The sequence below is a fragment of the Lepidothrix coronata genome, unplaced genomic scaffold, assembly GCF_001604755.1.
Source record: "Lepidothrix coronata isolate B3197 unplaced genomic scaffold, Lepidothrix_coronata-1.0 Scaffold33, whole genome shotgun sequence".
Lineage (NCBI taxonomy): Eukaryota > Metazoa > Chordata > Aves > Passeriformes > Pipridae > Lepidothrix > Lepidothrix coronata.
Window position 1 is genome coordinate 2,008,929 of NW_016690213.1, and position 15,804 is coordinate 2,024,732.

General features: G+C 40.1%; 1 protein-coding gene across 1 annotated transcript; it reads right to left on the reverse strand.

Moving 5' to 3' along the window:
• Positions 1-8,555: 8,555 nt before the first annotated feature.
• Positions 8,556-15,361, reverse strand: MRPS10 (mitochondrial ribosomal protein S10). The gene is made up of 7 exons (XM_017811715.1): positions 15,275-15,361; positions 12,123-12,181; positions 11,943-12,015; positions 10,778-10,917; positions 10,196-10,304; positions 9,019-9,108; positions 8,556-8,737 (listed from the first exon to the last, which is right to left on the reverse strand). Exons 1-7 carry the CDS (start codon positions 15,308-15,310, stop codon positions 8,651-8,653), a joined length of 594 nt encoding a protein of 197 aa, XP_017667204.1. The 5' UTR covers positions 15,311-15,361; the 3' UTR covers positions 8,556-8,650.
• Positions 15,362-15,804: the final 443 nt, after the last annotated feature.

Here is a 15,804-nt window from a genome sequence, read left to right on the forward strand (position 1 = left end):
CGCTGCCGCAGCGGGGCTGAGGCCGCCGAGCAGCGTGTTCGGAGCGCAGCCGGCACCGCAGCCCCGCACCCCGCCAGCCCCGCTCCGCCGTGCCCGGGGCTGCTCCCCCCCGGCCACGCTCCCAGCAGCCGAAGGAACGGCGGTGGCTGCCCCGCACGGAGGGACGGGTGCTGATGAAGCCCAGGCTGTAATGAGGGAGGGCGGAGGGCGAAGACCTTCTCCGTTTCTCTTTGCACTGCAAGCTTTTGTGTATAATTACCATAACATATATTTTATGTATATTATTACATAATAAAGTATATTTTTTTTCGCGTACATTGGGGATATGATTGGATAAGCTTGGGCGTTTGTCCTGGAAATGGTCCAGGCTGGAAGAGATCACAGGTCCAACCTCCCTGCTTAAGCAGGGTTGTCCTAGAGCACATTGCACAGGATTGCATCCAGATCGTTCTTGAATATCTCCAGGGAGGGAGACTCCACAATCTCTCTGGGCGATCTGTTCCAGTGCTCAGTCACCTGAACAGCAAAGTTCTTATGTTCCGGTGGAACTTCATGAGCATGAGTTTCTGCCAGTTGCCTCTTGTCCTATTGCTTGGCATCACCAAGAAAAGCCTGGATACATTCTCTTGGCACCCCTCCTTTAGATATTTATACACATTAATGAGGATGAGTCAATGAATCATGGAGAGGATGCTCTGAGCTTTACTGCTATGATAAAATTTTTTAATTCTCACAGCATTACAGATGAATGCAATGTCACTTCCAATCTCTAGCTACAGAAGCAGTGATGATCTAAATACAGTCTGATCCACCCTCTCCATACCTTGAGGAACACTGCAAATGGCCTATTCAGGTAGACACTACTTGAGATCCAGCATCTTCCTCAGCTGACCCATGATCTGCAGTGCTTTGCTAAAAACTACGAATGTTCTGGGAAAACCTCTACAATAAACCTAGAGGAAGAGACCCAACAGAAGTACTTAAAGTTCAGACTGCTTTATTCTGAAAGGTAAAATCAAAAGCTCCAAATAAAACCACACTAAATTCTGGATCTTCAGATATCTTACTGCTGAATAATACTTCTGTGTGCACGCAGATAAACACTTCTATAGAAAACCACTTTACGTTGTGTCAAATAAATTCAAACTCAATTCTCGACTTTAAAGTTCTTTATATTCCTTACATCCCCGTGTTTCTGTATGATCTAGCAGAAACTCCTCTGGTCTTTAGTAAGGAGAGACTATAAATGTTGTTGTTATGTGCAAAGCACACACAGTAGGTTTCAGTTTGTCTCTGTGAGAACAAAAACTAAGTGAGAGCAAGGGAATTCCAAATAAGATGGAGGCAGAGAGTATTTTAGGGGAAAATGGTTTAGCAGCTGCTGATTGTAACTTCTTGACTATCTTGCCTTCTTGTCTATCTTGACTTGAGAGCATCCATGGATGTGACTGAAGCAAGGAAGCACGTTAACTGTACTTCAGTTACACAGAAGCCTCAGGGAGTTGTTAATCCTGCTGTCTGCCCCTTCAATAAACCCCTGCGCTGTGGAGGAAATTGTCTTAATCCAATCCATTCTACTGACCCTCTTTACCCAGTTCCCCATAGCAAAGAGACGTCAGTGGCACTTGGCTGTGCCCAGCAGCAGAAATTCCCTTAGCAGGCTCTGTCAAAGCCAACACCTTATGTAACAACACTGACTAAAATAAACAATTTCCAACTACCAGGATTTTTATGTGGAGTTGGCAGCCACGCTAAGAGGAAAGATTTTGCCAATCAATCCTACCTCTTTCAGGAGGAGATTTATTTGTATGTTGCAAAATTGTTTTTTATCGGCTTCTGCAATTTGGCATCGGAAGACAGCAGGAAGAGCAGGAATCTGTTCAGAGCTGAATTGTGAGAGCTCAGGAGCTCTTTGGGGACTGAATCTGGGTGCAGCTGCTAAGGCAGTGAGCAGTTGGAAACCTCCGCATTCCTGTGTGTTTAAACAAAAAGGGGAAATAACAGGACCTTGGTGGCAGTAAGGTTATAGCTTGGACTTCAGCATTTTTTGTACACTCTTTCCAAAATTCTGGCTCTGATGATATTTCACAATATTCCGTGGAGTTTTGCTCTGCCTTTTTTTTTCACTAATTAAAAATGCATTAATCTCAGTCTTTTGTGATGCTCTGAATGCCAGCACTTGCTGCTGTGACCATTTAGTCACAACTGTTTTGACAATAACAGGTGGTTTTTCTAGCAGTTTACAAGATTTGGGCCTGTAGCTTAATGTCTACTGTCACCCCCTTTTCCTTCATCCTGACTTCCATTTAACTCCTGAAACCAATGAGACTCTAGGGATTGCTTCCTTCTTTCTGCTTAACTCCTCCCTCCATCCTCCCCACACCTTGTGTGAGAAGGATCCTGCTTGGGCAGCATTTGGTGTTTAGGATTAAACTATTTAAAACACAGTGGTGCCATCCACAAGTGTCTTAAGAGATGTGCTCCCCAGAAGATTAACACCTCAGCTTCCCTGTGGTGAGGCACTGGCAGTAAAGCTGCACTGACACTGGTATCCCATGGACTGGAGAGCATGTAACCACCTAGTGTTGCACGATAATCCTTTTCTTAAATTACATCTCTCCACTTGAAAATTTTAAACCAAATTGCTAACTAAACTTGTATTTCTGAAGAAGTGAAATCACATGTAAGTTACACTGGAGCTCCTAGTTGCTAACATGATAACATATCTCCAGTGTCTCTGATTCCAGCAATAATGTAGGAAAGAAAAGGAAGGTAAAAAGCTTGTGTTATTTGTAATCTGTTCTGCTGACCCAATTCTGTCAGCAGCCACAATTAAACCCTGTCAGCAGAAGTCTCTTGCTGCTACCTGTGTATCTCCAGCACTTTTATCTGCATGACATGTTCCAGAGACAGATGGGTTATAAAAGCTGCTTCCTTTATTTTAGAGAACTCTGCTTATCTGAACATAATGGATTCCTCCTTGCTAGTTTATTGCCTTCATTCTTTTGTTTCGTTTCATGTGCAGCAGCTCACTTATATGCTTTCCTTCATTCCTGCTTTTCTACTTTTGCTTTTGCCCATTCCCTTGCGAAATGACATTTCTTTCATTTTAGTGTATGTTTTTAATTGGAATAAGTATGTTGATCATATACTCTCTTCCTATGCAAATGCAAAATGGAGAGCTAAATTTAAATAATTTGCCCTAAGTTACTTATGCAGTTTAAGTTACACCAGGGACTTTAGCATATAGCTTATAAACTTGAATGCTATTTTATTTACTAAATGCACTTTTGTGGCGTGTAATAAAAAGAAAGATGTGTGACAAGATACTGTCTGGTTACAATGGGAAAAGTAAGTGATGACATCATGTCTTCCCTGATCTCAGACTATCCTTGCTTAATCTTCTTTGTCACCTCTTTCCATCCATCACTCCTTTCCTAGTAACAGCTAGCACCTGTGCAAAGGCAAGTATCTTGACGTGTCCTTGATGTGCTGCTTGCATAAATGTAGAGAGTAACAAGCAAGTAAATACCAGTGAAAATAAAAAAGCAGAGCCGTGACCAAATATAGTGTTCAGCAGCTGCTGACTTAAAATATAAAATGAAATCGTTATCACGCAAACCCCCACAAATTTTCTGCTTACTCACGGGCTACTGAAAGCTCTGCGCAGGAGCGTGAGCACCGCTGGTGTGGGCCATTTCCGCAGGCCAGTTCAGCTGCAGGACTTTCAGGAAGTGGCATGACTTTTTGGTGAAAGAATGGTTCTATTATCTTCTGAAGGGTAACACAGCCACCCTTTGAAGCGTGGCCATACTTAAGGCGACAGATTTTTGTAACTTCTTTACCCTCCTTTCTGTAGTATTAAATATTTTTTACTTACGTATTCAAGTTACTTGTTTGTTTATTCTTAAGCAACATGAATTTAGCTAAGAACAAAACTGCTGGGGGCTTTTGTATTAAGCATCTGTTCTCAAACAGCCACATTTAGCCTAATGCTCTTATTTTGCTGATAGAAACTAAGTTTAGAAAGTGCTTTGCCACTGGTTTTTTTTGCCAGTGTGAGCTGTATTTCGAATGATGTTGAAAATCAAGCTGCAACTCTTTTGACAAATGGCTGATACATTCACTGATGCTGTAATTCCTTAAACTGTGGTTACTATAACGTATTGTCCATGTAAAAACCACTACAATTAATTTAGTGTTCTTTAAAGAACTACAAAGCTTACACACTGAAAAAATATGGAATATGGAGAATATATATATATTATATATAATACATCTTAACATTTTAGTCTGTTGAATGTGAGGGGAGCCCAGCATTTTAGAAAGAACCACAAAAGCTGCCTTGAATCCATGTGTTGTCTATAGCAACATTAGCTTAAAAAAAAAACCAAACCCACAACCATTTCTGAGGAAGAATGTATAATGCAGAGGAGAGTTTAACTGCCAGCTTGTATGCCAGACGTGGAAAACTGAATGTGAAAGAAGGGGATGGAGACATAGCCCTCAACTGTCTGTGGGCACCCAGAAAAATGAATACATTCTTTTCAGTTTCAGACTAGTTCTGCAATACATTGACACCGGGATCGTAGAAAACTCAGAAAGAACAGAAGGCCAGATTTTCCAAACTCTTAATACCCTGCACTGGGACAGGTTAAGTAAAGGTATAGATTTTAATGAGGTACTAGAGACAGTGGAAAGAAATCTGTATTATGAATTTCTCTGCTTCTGGGTGGGTGCCAAAATAAGGGAAGAACTGCACCTTTTAAAATTCATCCTATTTAAAACACTAGAATTTCTTTTTCTCCTAGTAGTTACTGAACTAATCTATATTATAATTTTTTAGGTTCCCTCTCAGATAATGCAGAATTATTGTTTTGGTCTGAAAGTTTCATCACTACATTTGATTTCTGATGGCAAACTAAGCCTTCTGCTCTTCCTTAGCAGCGTGGCCACTGCAGGCTGAAGTAGTTCTAACTGGTTGTAGGTATCTGAAGTTGTTGTAAATGTTTGAAGTCTTGTTGGTGTTACTCATTTATGTTGCCACTGTGTCTCCATAATGTAGATATTGTAACTTTCTCTTAAGCAGAAGGTGAAACTTTTGTACTCTTAATGGCTTAGGGAAAAAGCCCTATGAATATTTTCAGCAGCTAACATAAAAAGCACCCCTTATTTTTAACTGGAAACATATTCTGAGGCAAAGAGGAGTTAATATTTATATAGCAGGAGGGAATGAAAGATGAGTGATAATAATGTGCTGATGTATGGAAGACCTTGCTTCAGAGATGTCATACATTGATTGAGTGCTCTCTGATAATATCAACTGGCATTTAAGTAGAAAGAAGAAAATTTGCACTTTTTATTACTGATGTTTCTCGTAATTCAATGAACAGCATTTCAAAAGAAAGACATGTTTTGTTAAGAGAACTAGAAATTTTAAAGAGTGAGGCAGGTACACAAAACCCCAAATTCCATAATGCTGTCCTCTTACCATATGTAAGTGCTGCAGAAAAAAATCGCTACATGAGCTGTGTGCACCTACCTGAACAAATAAATTGTTTGTATTAAAGGCTGGGGTTTTTCATATTCATTCTGTAAATTAAATACCTCTCAGATTTCTGTATCCTACAGGAACTGGGTCATGTAGGGGGTTCACTGATATGATGTTACACACACAGATCCCCTGAGGACCTCAGTGATTTATCATGCTTGGCCTATATGAATGACTGTCAGAAACGTAACTTCCAGTTTTCACCACAGAAATGGACGAAGATGAATACTGTGGTTTTGTGGAAAGAAAACCCCGAACTTTAGAAGACCACAACAGTCAGAGGGAAACCTGAGGATGAAATGTTTGAATAGGAGCAAGAAGTCACACCAACTTTTATGATAGGAAAGAACGTTTTTGAAAGCCAGTTGTGTTATTTTTGTGGTTGCAGAAATGTGGAAACTAGAGGAAGGGTGGCACTTTCTAATGGCACTTGCTAGGAAAAGCCATGAACACCATGTGAGGTTCTATTCCCAAATTTCTAATTTGAAGGGACAAATAATAGACTGCACCTGTTTTAGTGCAGTTTGAGCTAAGAGAATAGCAGCCTTGAAGGAGTTTTAACTACAGATTTATATTACACAAACAGTAAAACCTTCTTATGTCACAACTTCCTGGGTAAATGACTTTCCCTTGGATTTGCTGTATTTCCAGTGCTCCCTGGAATAACAGATAGATAGTAATTAATTTTCTGGTATGTGAAGTGCAGATCTGGCAGGAAAGACTTTTAAAGAAAGAAGCTTGCTGTATAGACAGATTAATGCTAACGTGACAATTAAGTTGTGGTAGTGGTATGATTAACTGTAGAAACCAAAACTGAAGTAACAATCCAGACATGACTGATGACTACTGGCACCTATAAGGAAGAGAAATACATGCTCTAGAGCACTTTGATGAAATGCCAAGAATAAACTGAGACTGTTTCTTTAAACATCACACTAAATGATACAGAAGCTACTGTTCACAAATTGCTTTTGTGCTGAAAGATACATATGGCAAATGAACCCCGGGTATCCTGGAAACACAGGCTAATTTAGACTGTTTTTTAAATATCTTAATCCATAAGTAATAGGATTCTGCCACAACTGCCTTTGAGCAGAGCTTTCCCAACATTTTTTCAATGGTTAAATGGCTCAAAGAAAAGTAACATAAGTGAATGCTCTGATTTACATAATATATTGGTCTGTATATTTTTGATACCTAAAGTAGGCTGGCAGCTGTTAGTCACTAAGTATTTGTGGAAGGAAATCCACCTCCAGTTTACTGGCAGTGACCAAGGATTTTAAAGATTGAATGGACTTGAAAACTTATCTATCTTCAGTGCCAATATTTAGCACAGCTCCTATTCAGACTGAGACAGTCTAACCATGGATGGAATGAAGAAATTTCACTGTCATATCTAACAACCAGTTTCATGATACTTTTCTAAGTATTTGCTGCCAATCTGCGGGTTTCTGTAACAGCTGTACATGGCATCTATTTTCTATTACCCTTGGGAAAACTCATACTGGCAGATAATGTTAGACATCTACCTATACAAGCTTGAGGATGGTCATAAAGCAGTCTTCTAACAGTGAGGAACTGTACTCAGAAACACACCATTTTCCTCTTATTAATGGTTGTCTGACTTAGCCTTTAAATTAGGGAAAACTGAATCAAATATTTGCTTATTGGTCTGTCTGTATTCTTGAGTATCTTCAGTTCTTTTCTACTGAAGATGTTCCAAAGTGCTCAGTGAGAGTATACCAGCAGGGTGGACACAGCTGTGTGCAAAAGGGTAGAAGAAACCTGACTGGATTTCAGACTAGAGGTGTCTGTCCTTGAAAGCCATAGACAGATTACAGAGGGAGAGAAAGCAAAGGTAATTAGGTTGAAGGTTTATTATTGCCTAAGTTCATACACAGTAAAACTCCACCTAGAAAGACAAGGCATTAGCTTAACCAAACATCTAAAAATCTCCTCTGAATGACTGACTTGGGTTAAACTTGTTAGCTAGATGAGGCTAATGCAGTATCAGCCAGGGGTGAGAGCAGCGGTATTAAGAGTCTGTGTCCTGATTACAAGGTGAGACTGCAGGCTACCAGATACTGGAAGTCAAATTTTGCTCCTGCATGCTGCCAAGTCTTTTCATCCATCTTCATAAAAAAGGCAGTGGTATCGAATTGATATTGAACTGATCCTAAGGATTTAGTTCAGTTCAAAAAAACCACTCCCTCTCTCCTAAAGACAGAAGTGCTGGTTTACACATACAGAGATACTGACAGTGGTTTGACACTTTCATATTCAAATTGGAGTTCTAGGAAGGTAGGAATGCTTTGCTGTGATGCACACAACATCCTATGTGGCAGATGCTGCCTTTGTTTCAGGGCATGAAATTGGCAATTCTGGCAGTTTTGCTATATGGATGCAAAAGTGGGCACTTCAGACGGGAATCATTTAAGCTTTGAATGTCTGACTCGTAAGAAGATAATACAGCATGCTCGGATACTGATGTTTATAAATGGTATGAAGCATGGTGTTTTTATTAGTCCTCTAAAATGCAACTAAAAATTTTCTGATTGAAAATGAGAGGAGATGGTCAGTAGGTAGGAAGATGGCTCGAGACAAGACCTAAAGCAATGGTTGGAGTGTTGCTGTTGGCACTTGCTAAGAAAGGTGGCACAAAGCAGAAGTGGAGAAATGTGGTAAAAGAAGTAAAGAATGGAAACAGCTTATCCATCGAACGAGTTTATCCAGCTGGTAACTCGACAACAATCTGGCACCCATAATATTAAACATCACACAAATGGGAAGTGGATTTTCAAGTATTTCAGAATTAAGAGGCCATCTAGCATCAAAAGGATACAATGAATTTATATATACTTATATATACACACTTTCTACAAACTTATTATAAATGACCATAGTTATTGATCATAGAGTACAGTCAAACCTCTTCACTTTATAGCTGTTCAGTCTACGTGTACTGGAGTTATAAGCAAGAATAACTTGAAGAAACAAGAGTTTATAAAATTTCTTTATAAGAGGACTTTTATTTAACAGTAAATTAGGCTGATAGGAGCAATGAATTCCAGTACTAACAGAGCCAAGTACCTGGTGTGTTCATGACTTGACTTCAGCTTCTTCCACTTCAGGTAGTGTATCCCAAACTGGTTTCTTAATGTGTTCAGGTATTCTCTCTATCTTAGTCTAAAAGGAAAGCAAAACAACCATTTATTACACCAACTAGCTAACATCTAACTACTTTGCTTTATTTACTCGTTTGAGATATGACTCAGATTAAAAATGCCACCTAGTGGCACTTCCAAGCAATACAGCCTTTTTACTGTGTAATACTTTTGAAAAACGTTCCTTCCAAATTACACCCATTTCCTCGGCTGACCTTCTAAATATTTCAGTAGTTACTGGTATTTGCATAAGGACTAAAGTCTCATAAATTATTAAATTAATAATGTGGTGCGGAAACTTACCTTTTTTACTTCCATGGCAACCCCTTCAGGTAAGTTTCGTTGCACATACTCCAAGTAAACTGCAGCAGTACTGCTTGTTAGGTATTTTAACTAAAACAGAAGTAATGTTTTCTAATTAACTACTATTACTAATATGTCAAACAGAAAAAGACACCAAACCCAAAAGTTCGTTTAAGCTTCTTTTTAGCTCCTGTTATGGGGCCAAACATAAGAAAGGCAGTTTCCATGATACTGAACAGAGCTGGTTGTTGATCTGTACTCAACTCTCACGCAAGTATAAAGTAGTTACGTCCCTCCACAGAACTGCACATGCTGCCTGGGATCACAGGCACTGATTATGATGGAAGTGGTCACCTTAACACGGCAGGTATCAGGTGAAATTAATTACAGGTTATTGTAAATCCTGCAACTCCAGAGTTCCACTAATTTTTTAGTTTCTCCTGGTTCCACTGAATTACTGATGTTTTAGTTTTTCCTGGAAGGCAAATGTTGTGCTTATGGTCTGTGAGCAGCCATTTGTACTACACTAATGTCTGGGGACTTCAAGTCTCATTTTGGTAAGCACTGTGCAAATGTACAGTAAGACACCCAGGAGCCACAAAATGCTGGCAGTAAACCTTTCTTCTAAGAAAGTCAACCACAGCTGCATTCTAAGCCATACAAATGTCTGTGTCATTGGCCACAGAACTTGTGGTTTGTCTATGCTTCCTTTCTTGCATTTCCTCCATGTACTTTTAGTTTGCCACATGATGCTGCATAGGGCAAAAGTATGTCTGTTCAAAAACATCAAACAAACTCACAGAGAACAGAACCCTTAGCGATTGGCAACAACAATGATTTAGATGTATCTTCCTCCCTTCCTGAGAAAGCTTCCATCCCACTGACTTTTCATAACACACATGAAGATAACCCTCAATTCTACCTTATTCTTTTAGTCACCCTTTCAGCTCTTAAGAAGATAGTCAAAACCAGCCTTTTAGTCCAAAAATTACATAGGCTGTGCATTCAGAATAACTTGTGTTACATTTGATGTACCTAAGTCAGCTGCTTTCCGATGTTCCCCTACACTCTCCTCCCCAACCCAAGTAAACAGGAAATTTGTTTTCACTTTTGAACTAACATCTAGTAACATCTTTGAATCGTGCACCCAGAACGCTTTTTTTTCCTTCTTTCTTACCTCCAAACACATGTAATGTGTTCTCATTTCATACTGAACTCGATGCTTCTTGTAAATATGTACAGACTTGAGAAGTGTAAATCGTTCTATCGTCTTTGGAGGTTTATCTCTGAACAAAGAAAAAGACAATTTCATGTTATATAAAGGATGATAATACAAGTTTATCTCAAAGATTACGCTGGAATCCCTGTTCTTATTTGACATTTACAAGATCTTCAAGGAAATATGAAACACTGTGGTATAGTTTGTTATTATAACTTACATGGGCATGATTAACACTCAGGTATTAAACCAGCATTAGCTCAGGGAACCTACAGCACTGACAGCTGTATTTAGAGTACTGTCAATATCCTTCATGTAGTCCACTACAGCAGTGCTGAGTGCAGATCTGCTGCTGCTTTCTTACCACTGTACTGCCATCTAAGAAGCGTCAGATTTATTATCTGAGAAAAAACTGTAAGATTCATCCATTTCTTAAAAAAAAAAAAAGAGAAAATAATACTTCTAAGCACAGAACGTGAATTACAGTAGATGACATAAGAAGCATCTGACACCACGTCACTCTACAGATCAGTTACTTACACTTTTTCAATAGAGATGCCAAGTTCTTTAGCTGCAAGCACTGCAAAATATTCATAGCTGTCCAACACAGCTTTATCGTGACCTTTAACTAAAATGGACAATCTCTTGTACAGTGTTTCTGGCTCATCTGAAATAGATACCTGCATTTTTAAAAAAGGACAAGAGTTACCACTGTATGTTCTCCTTAATTAATGCTCCCACTGCCTGTTTCCTTAACCTGTGTGCCCCATTTGTAAAAGAGGAAAAACATCCTGCAACCTGTTCAGCTGCTTATTTATCTAACAGAGGCTGACTGTATTACCTTGATTGGCAGGTCTCGCTCTTATCAGGGAAAGCAAAGTGTGAGAGAGATAGCTAACTTCTGAACATTTAGGTAAAATTTCTTCATCCAAAAAGGAATGCCAGACAAATATAAGGAGGACAACGCTAGCAAAGCCAAGAATGAAATTCATTGTTAAAGCAGGTCTGGAGCAGCAGTATTTGTATTTTAAATAGCAGTGAGAGAATACCCCAAATACTTAAAAGTTTGCTTGGGTATGAAAAGTAACCAGAACATTATGGTCAACCACCAGAATTCTCACTTTACTAAGTTAGTTATAGGACTACCTTAAACATAGCAGGCTTCCCAAGGTGTATTATCCTTTATGTTTGTGCAAATACAAGTTTATGATTTTCAATTAGAACTTCGATTTCTGATGGCCTGGGCTCACTCATCATCTGAAGAGCCTTGATGTATCTAGAAGTACTGATTTTCCCACAGGTTTACTCCTAGGCAGTTTAGTAAATCCAGCCACATGCCAGACACAGCAGGAAGGCTGAGGTCAGCACTGTAGATCTAATGCTGCCTGTCAGATGTTTCTGAAGCCCTGGACAAAAGGCTACTAAGCTGCCACAGGTGCTGAACTGAAGCTGGTATTTCATAGAGTTATGGCTGCATACAGAAAGCAGAAAGTGACTAAGTGGGAACTGTGAGCTAAAGAATCTTGCCTAAAAAAACCTCAAAAGATCTCAAATGCCAGTAATCTAAATTATTTCTTTCTCTATGACAAATTTAACATCATTAAGACAGAACTTTAAAAACCTGTAAGAAAGGAATTCAAGTTTTTCTGTATGTTCTCTTCATAACTAAAACAATGTACAAAACACTGTGCTACAAAACACTTACCAAAGGATTGGTCTTAGGCTCCTGTGTATCAACATGGGATCCAGCCAGCCGTGCTCCCATCAAGTTGGAGCTTCTAGAAACACAAGGGGAAAAGCATAAAATAATTTGTTAAAGATGGAGTTATTTTTTTTTTAGGGACTACGGAGGAGCAGTGAAAGAAGGAGGGTCCTTTATACTTACGGAAGAAAATACTGCTTTTGCATAATTCTGCTTGCATAACTGACAGGAAAAGTTGATCCCTGTATAAGACAAATAAGTTATGCTGTGGGTTTTTCCCCCCAAACCAGAAAGTAGTCAGTTAATACAGGTTTATTAAAAATTACTTTTTTTGTACACCAAAGCACAGCACATTCCTAAGCACTGATCTGGCAAAGTATGACATCTGCTCCATTGGAAAACACAGGAAAACAGGACCATGGAAATAAATTTCAGTATACAATAGCACCTAAAAAAGGAACACATTAAAGGCACAATAACAGTACGCACTTACTAATGAGGCACCTGAATAGCAACCACAAAGCATATTTTTAACAGAAGAATGTATTTTTTTGTGGCATCAGATGTCATTTCTGTGTATGTTTTACTTTCATAGTAGAATATATATTAGTTTTGTCAAGTGACAAGCCTAAGTAGGACTTGTAAAAGCAATTGAAACCAGTATTCTAAAATGCAAAAATTCAACTTCTGAATTTAACTGGAAATTTTCCGTTTTTTTCAGAAAAAAAGCTCCTTGTGATTTTGAACACTTGCTCTTCTGAAGAGAACATTTAAACAGAAATCCTTCTTACAAGTTAATGAGTCATATTTAAAAGATAACGTGATTTTTCTGTTTTAAAAAGGTAATACAGTTGTTAATCAAGATGTAACATTGCTATTTTTCATACTAGAATAACTGTTCCCTTCTGAACATTATGTGGCTTCTAGCTTCCTTCCACTAATTCTTCATTTGACAAAGTTACAGGCTACTGGGGAGGGAAGGGGGCAGGACGGAACTTTCACTTGCCTAACAGAGCCTCAGGGCTGCAGCAGAATGCTGAAGCCAAATTATCTTCTTATCCTGCCCCTTGATACTCTTTTTTAAGAGGTGCTGGAGTCATAAAGAGAGAAGACAGATACCCTACTCAAGAGTTATACAGGCAACTGTCTAATCAAAACATCAGAAAACAGCCAGAATTTACACTTTTCTAGGTAATCTTTCTGTAGTTGCTCGTGGATATGCATAACTGACTACATGATGCTACTAGGTCCCTAACCTTTTCTAGCATGCAGTATACACTCATTAGACATTAGCAGTGAATGAAGCTGTTTTCTGAAGTAATTCTGCCTCAGTCGCCACTTATCCTACAAATGCTGCTTCCAATAAGGAAGATGACTGCAGGAAGAGGTAGGACAGATTCCTGTTTACAAAGGTGACTGTTGTACAAATGCCTCCCCTTAGGCAACCCTTTCAAATCCAGATGTTCACAGAGAGCCACTGGTGTTACATTCTTTCAATGCATGTCACAATAAGCAACTTCAGGAGCACTGAATATTTGCCACTGTAGTTGATAATCATTCATAATGTTTCAAAGTTTTTATGTTGGGAACTACTTGAGCCTTAATACCTGGAACTACTGAAATACATCTGATAATTCTCTAATGACATCTAATAAAATAGAGGGACTCTTTACAAGAGCGTGTAGTGACAGGACAAGGGAGAATGGCTTCAAACTGAAAGAGGGTAGGTGTAGATTAGATATTAGAGAAAATTTCTTTTCTGTGAGGGTGGTGAGACACTGGAACAGGTTGCCCAGAGAAGCTGTGGCTGCCCCATCCCTGGAAGTGTTGAAGGCTAGGGTGGATGTGGCTTTGAGCAACCTGGTCTAATGGAAGGTGTCCCTGCCCATGGCAGGGGGTTGGAACTAGATAGTCTTTAAGGTCCCTTTCAACCCAGATCGTTCTGTGATAAAATTATGTTGATACTTGCATGTCAATTCTGTATCTCTGAAGTCCAAACAGTGCCTCCCTTCCATTCAACAGCAATATGAAACACAATAACCATCACCTGACATCACTTCAGGAAGCAGACAGGCCTATAAGCATAGAAGATTCTATTCAGTGCAGCGCTTAAACTGTGTGTGCAAGTACATGGCACAGACCTCAGATGACAAATGTAAGACTACTGACTGTAATCATAACTAACTTTTTTATCTGTTTTATTTTTTGTGTGTATGCAGTCTCTGTTATGTATTCTTTTACTTCTGACTGCTTCACCTTGTAATAACGGATTAATTATTTGCATACAAAGATATGTGCACTCAAAGCATACTGTGCTATATGGTTTTGGATACAAAAAATTCCGTCTTCATGTAATAAAGATGAATCAAACAAAACATGATGAAGCAGTAGAGTCCTATCCCACAAGCTAAGCTCTCCAGCCTATCCAATAGTCTATGACTGTGCATGTTATTCCCACCACGTGCCATCTCCCTTTGTTACTAATTACACAGGTATGCATCATGTCTAAAATTAAAGGTGCTCTGGGCAAATTTTGACAAACTGATACACTGAATACCTCAGGTAGTAAAGATGGTGTTCAGCAGGCAGGAAAGTGCACTTTAACAACTTCATTCTCTGATTTAAATACATTTGATGTGCTCTCGCTAATGGCCATCATAGAAGGTGGAAAAGACACTCAAAGTCTGCAGAATTCAATTTCCTGTGTGAACCAAGACCTTGTACAAAACATAATTACACCTCTCCTAGCGCAAAATAGCCTTAACTTTGCTTGGCTGAGAGATTCTGAAGTATTCAGGGGGAGACAGAAGCCTGCAAGCCAAGCAAGTCCAGAATACAGTGCATATATAGAAGTGAATTTAAGCTTCAGAAAATGAATAGTAAACACCCAACATCGAATCTTCTCAATTTAAGAGAAAGCAATCACTCTTTAGAAGTCAAAACCAGCAAGAAACATCGGCAGTGCAAAACATCTCCCTATTTTTTAACATTTTAACTTCCAAGATTTGAAACTTTTAAGACAAGAAATTGGCTTGGCACAGGACCTCCAAACCCAAGAGATCTATTCCTCACCATCCCTTACACCCAGAATAACTGTTGGGAAAAAAAAAAAAACACAAACAGAACTGCAGGCAAGAGTTCTGAGGACCCATTAGGCGACGATGGCGTGCAGAGACACGGCCCCACGCTGTACAACCCCAACCCTCCCGCAGCCCAAAGGATAACATTTGCCATGTCCCCTTTTCCCACTCCCCTCAGGAATGAAGATGCCAAGGGAAAGGACAAGGAGGAGGAGAACGGGGCTCCCCCGTCCCCTCTCCCGCCACACGCCGCACCTGACAGAGCCGCCGCCACAGGCACCCGGCCGCCATCTTGTCTCCGCCCCGACCCGCCCCCCATCGCCCGGAAGGAGAAGCCCGGCCTCACGCACCACCCCCTTCCCGCAAGGAAAAGGCTCTGGCGACAGAGCAGCGCTCCGGGGCGGGGAGGCGAGTTGGGAGCTCGTTTGGCGCCACGCGAGCTTCTGATTCGTCTCCCCGCCCCCGTCCCCGCCTCCCCCAGGCGCTGCCTCAGGGAACGACCGGCGGTGGAGCAGCTTCCCCTCAGCCGCTTCCCGCCAGCGGTGGCCCCGGTCCCCTCGCAGACACTGCCCGTCCTGTTCTCCAGGAATCCTTTGAAAAACCGACTACATGAACCTTAGTTTTCAACCTTTTCCCCTCCCTCTTAGAAATAGTTAAAAAAGGTATACAAGCCCGTTAGAGCAAAACCCAGCTAACTATATTTTACCGAAGTATTAAAATTACTGGAAATGGCACAGAAACCCCTTTCTGTTAATAATATAACACAGGTTCTGATTGGTACCAAA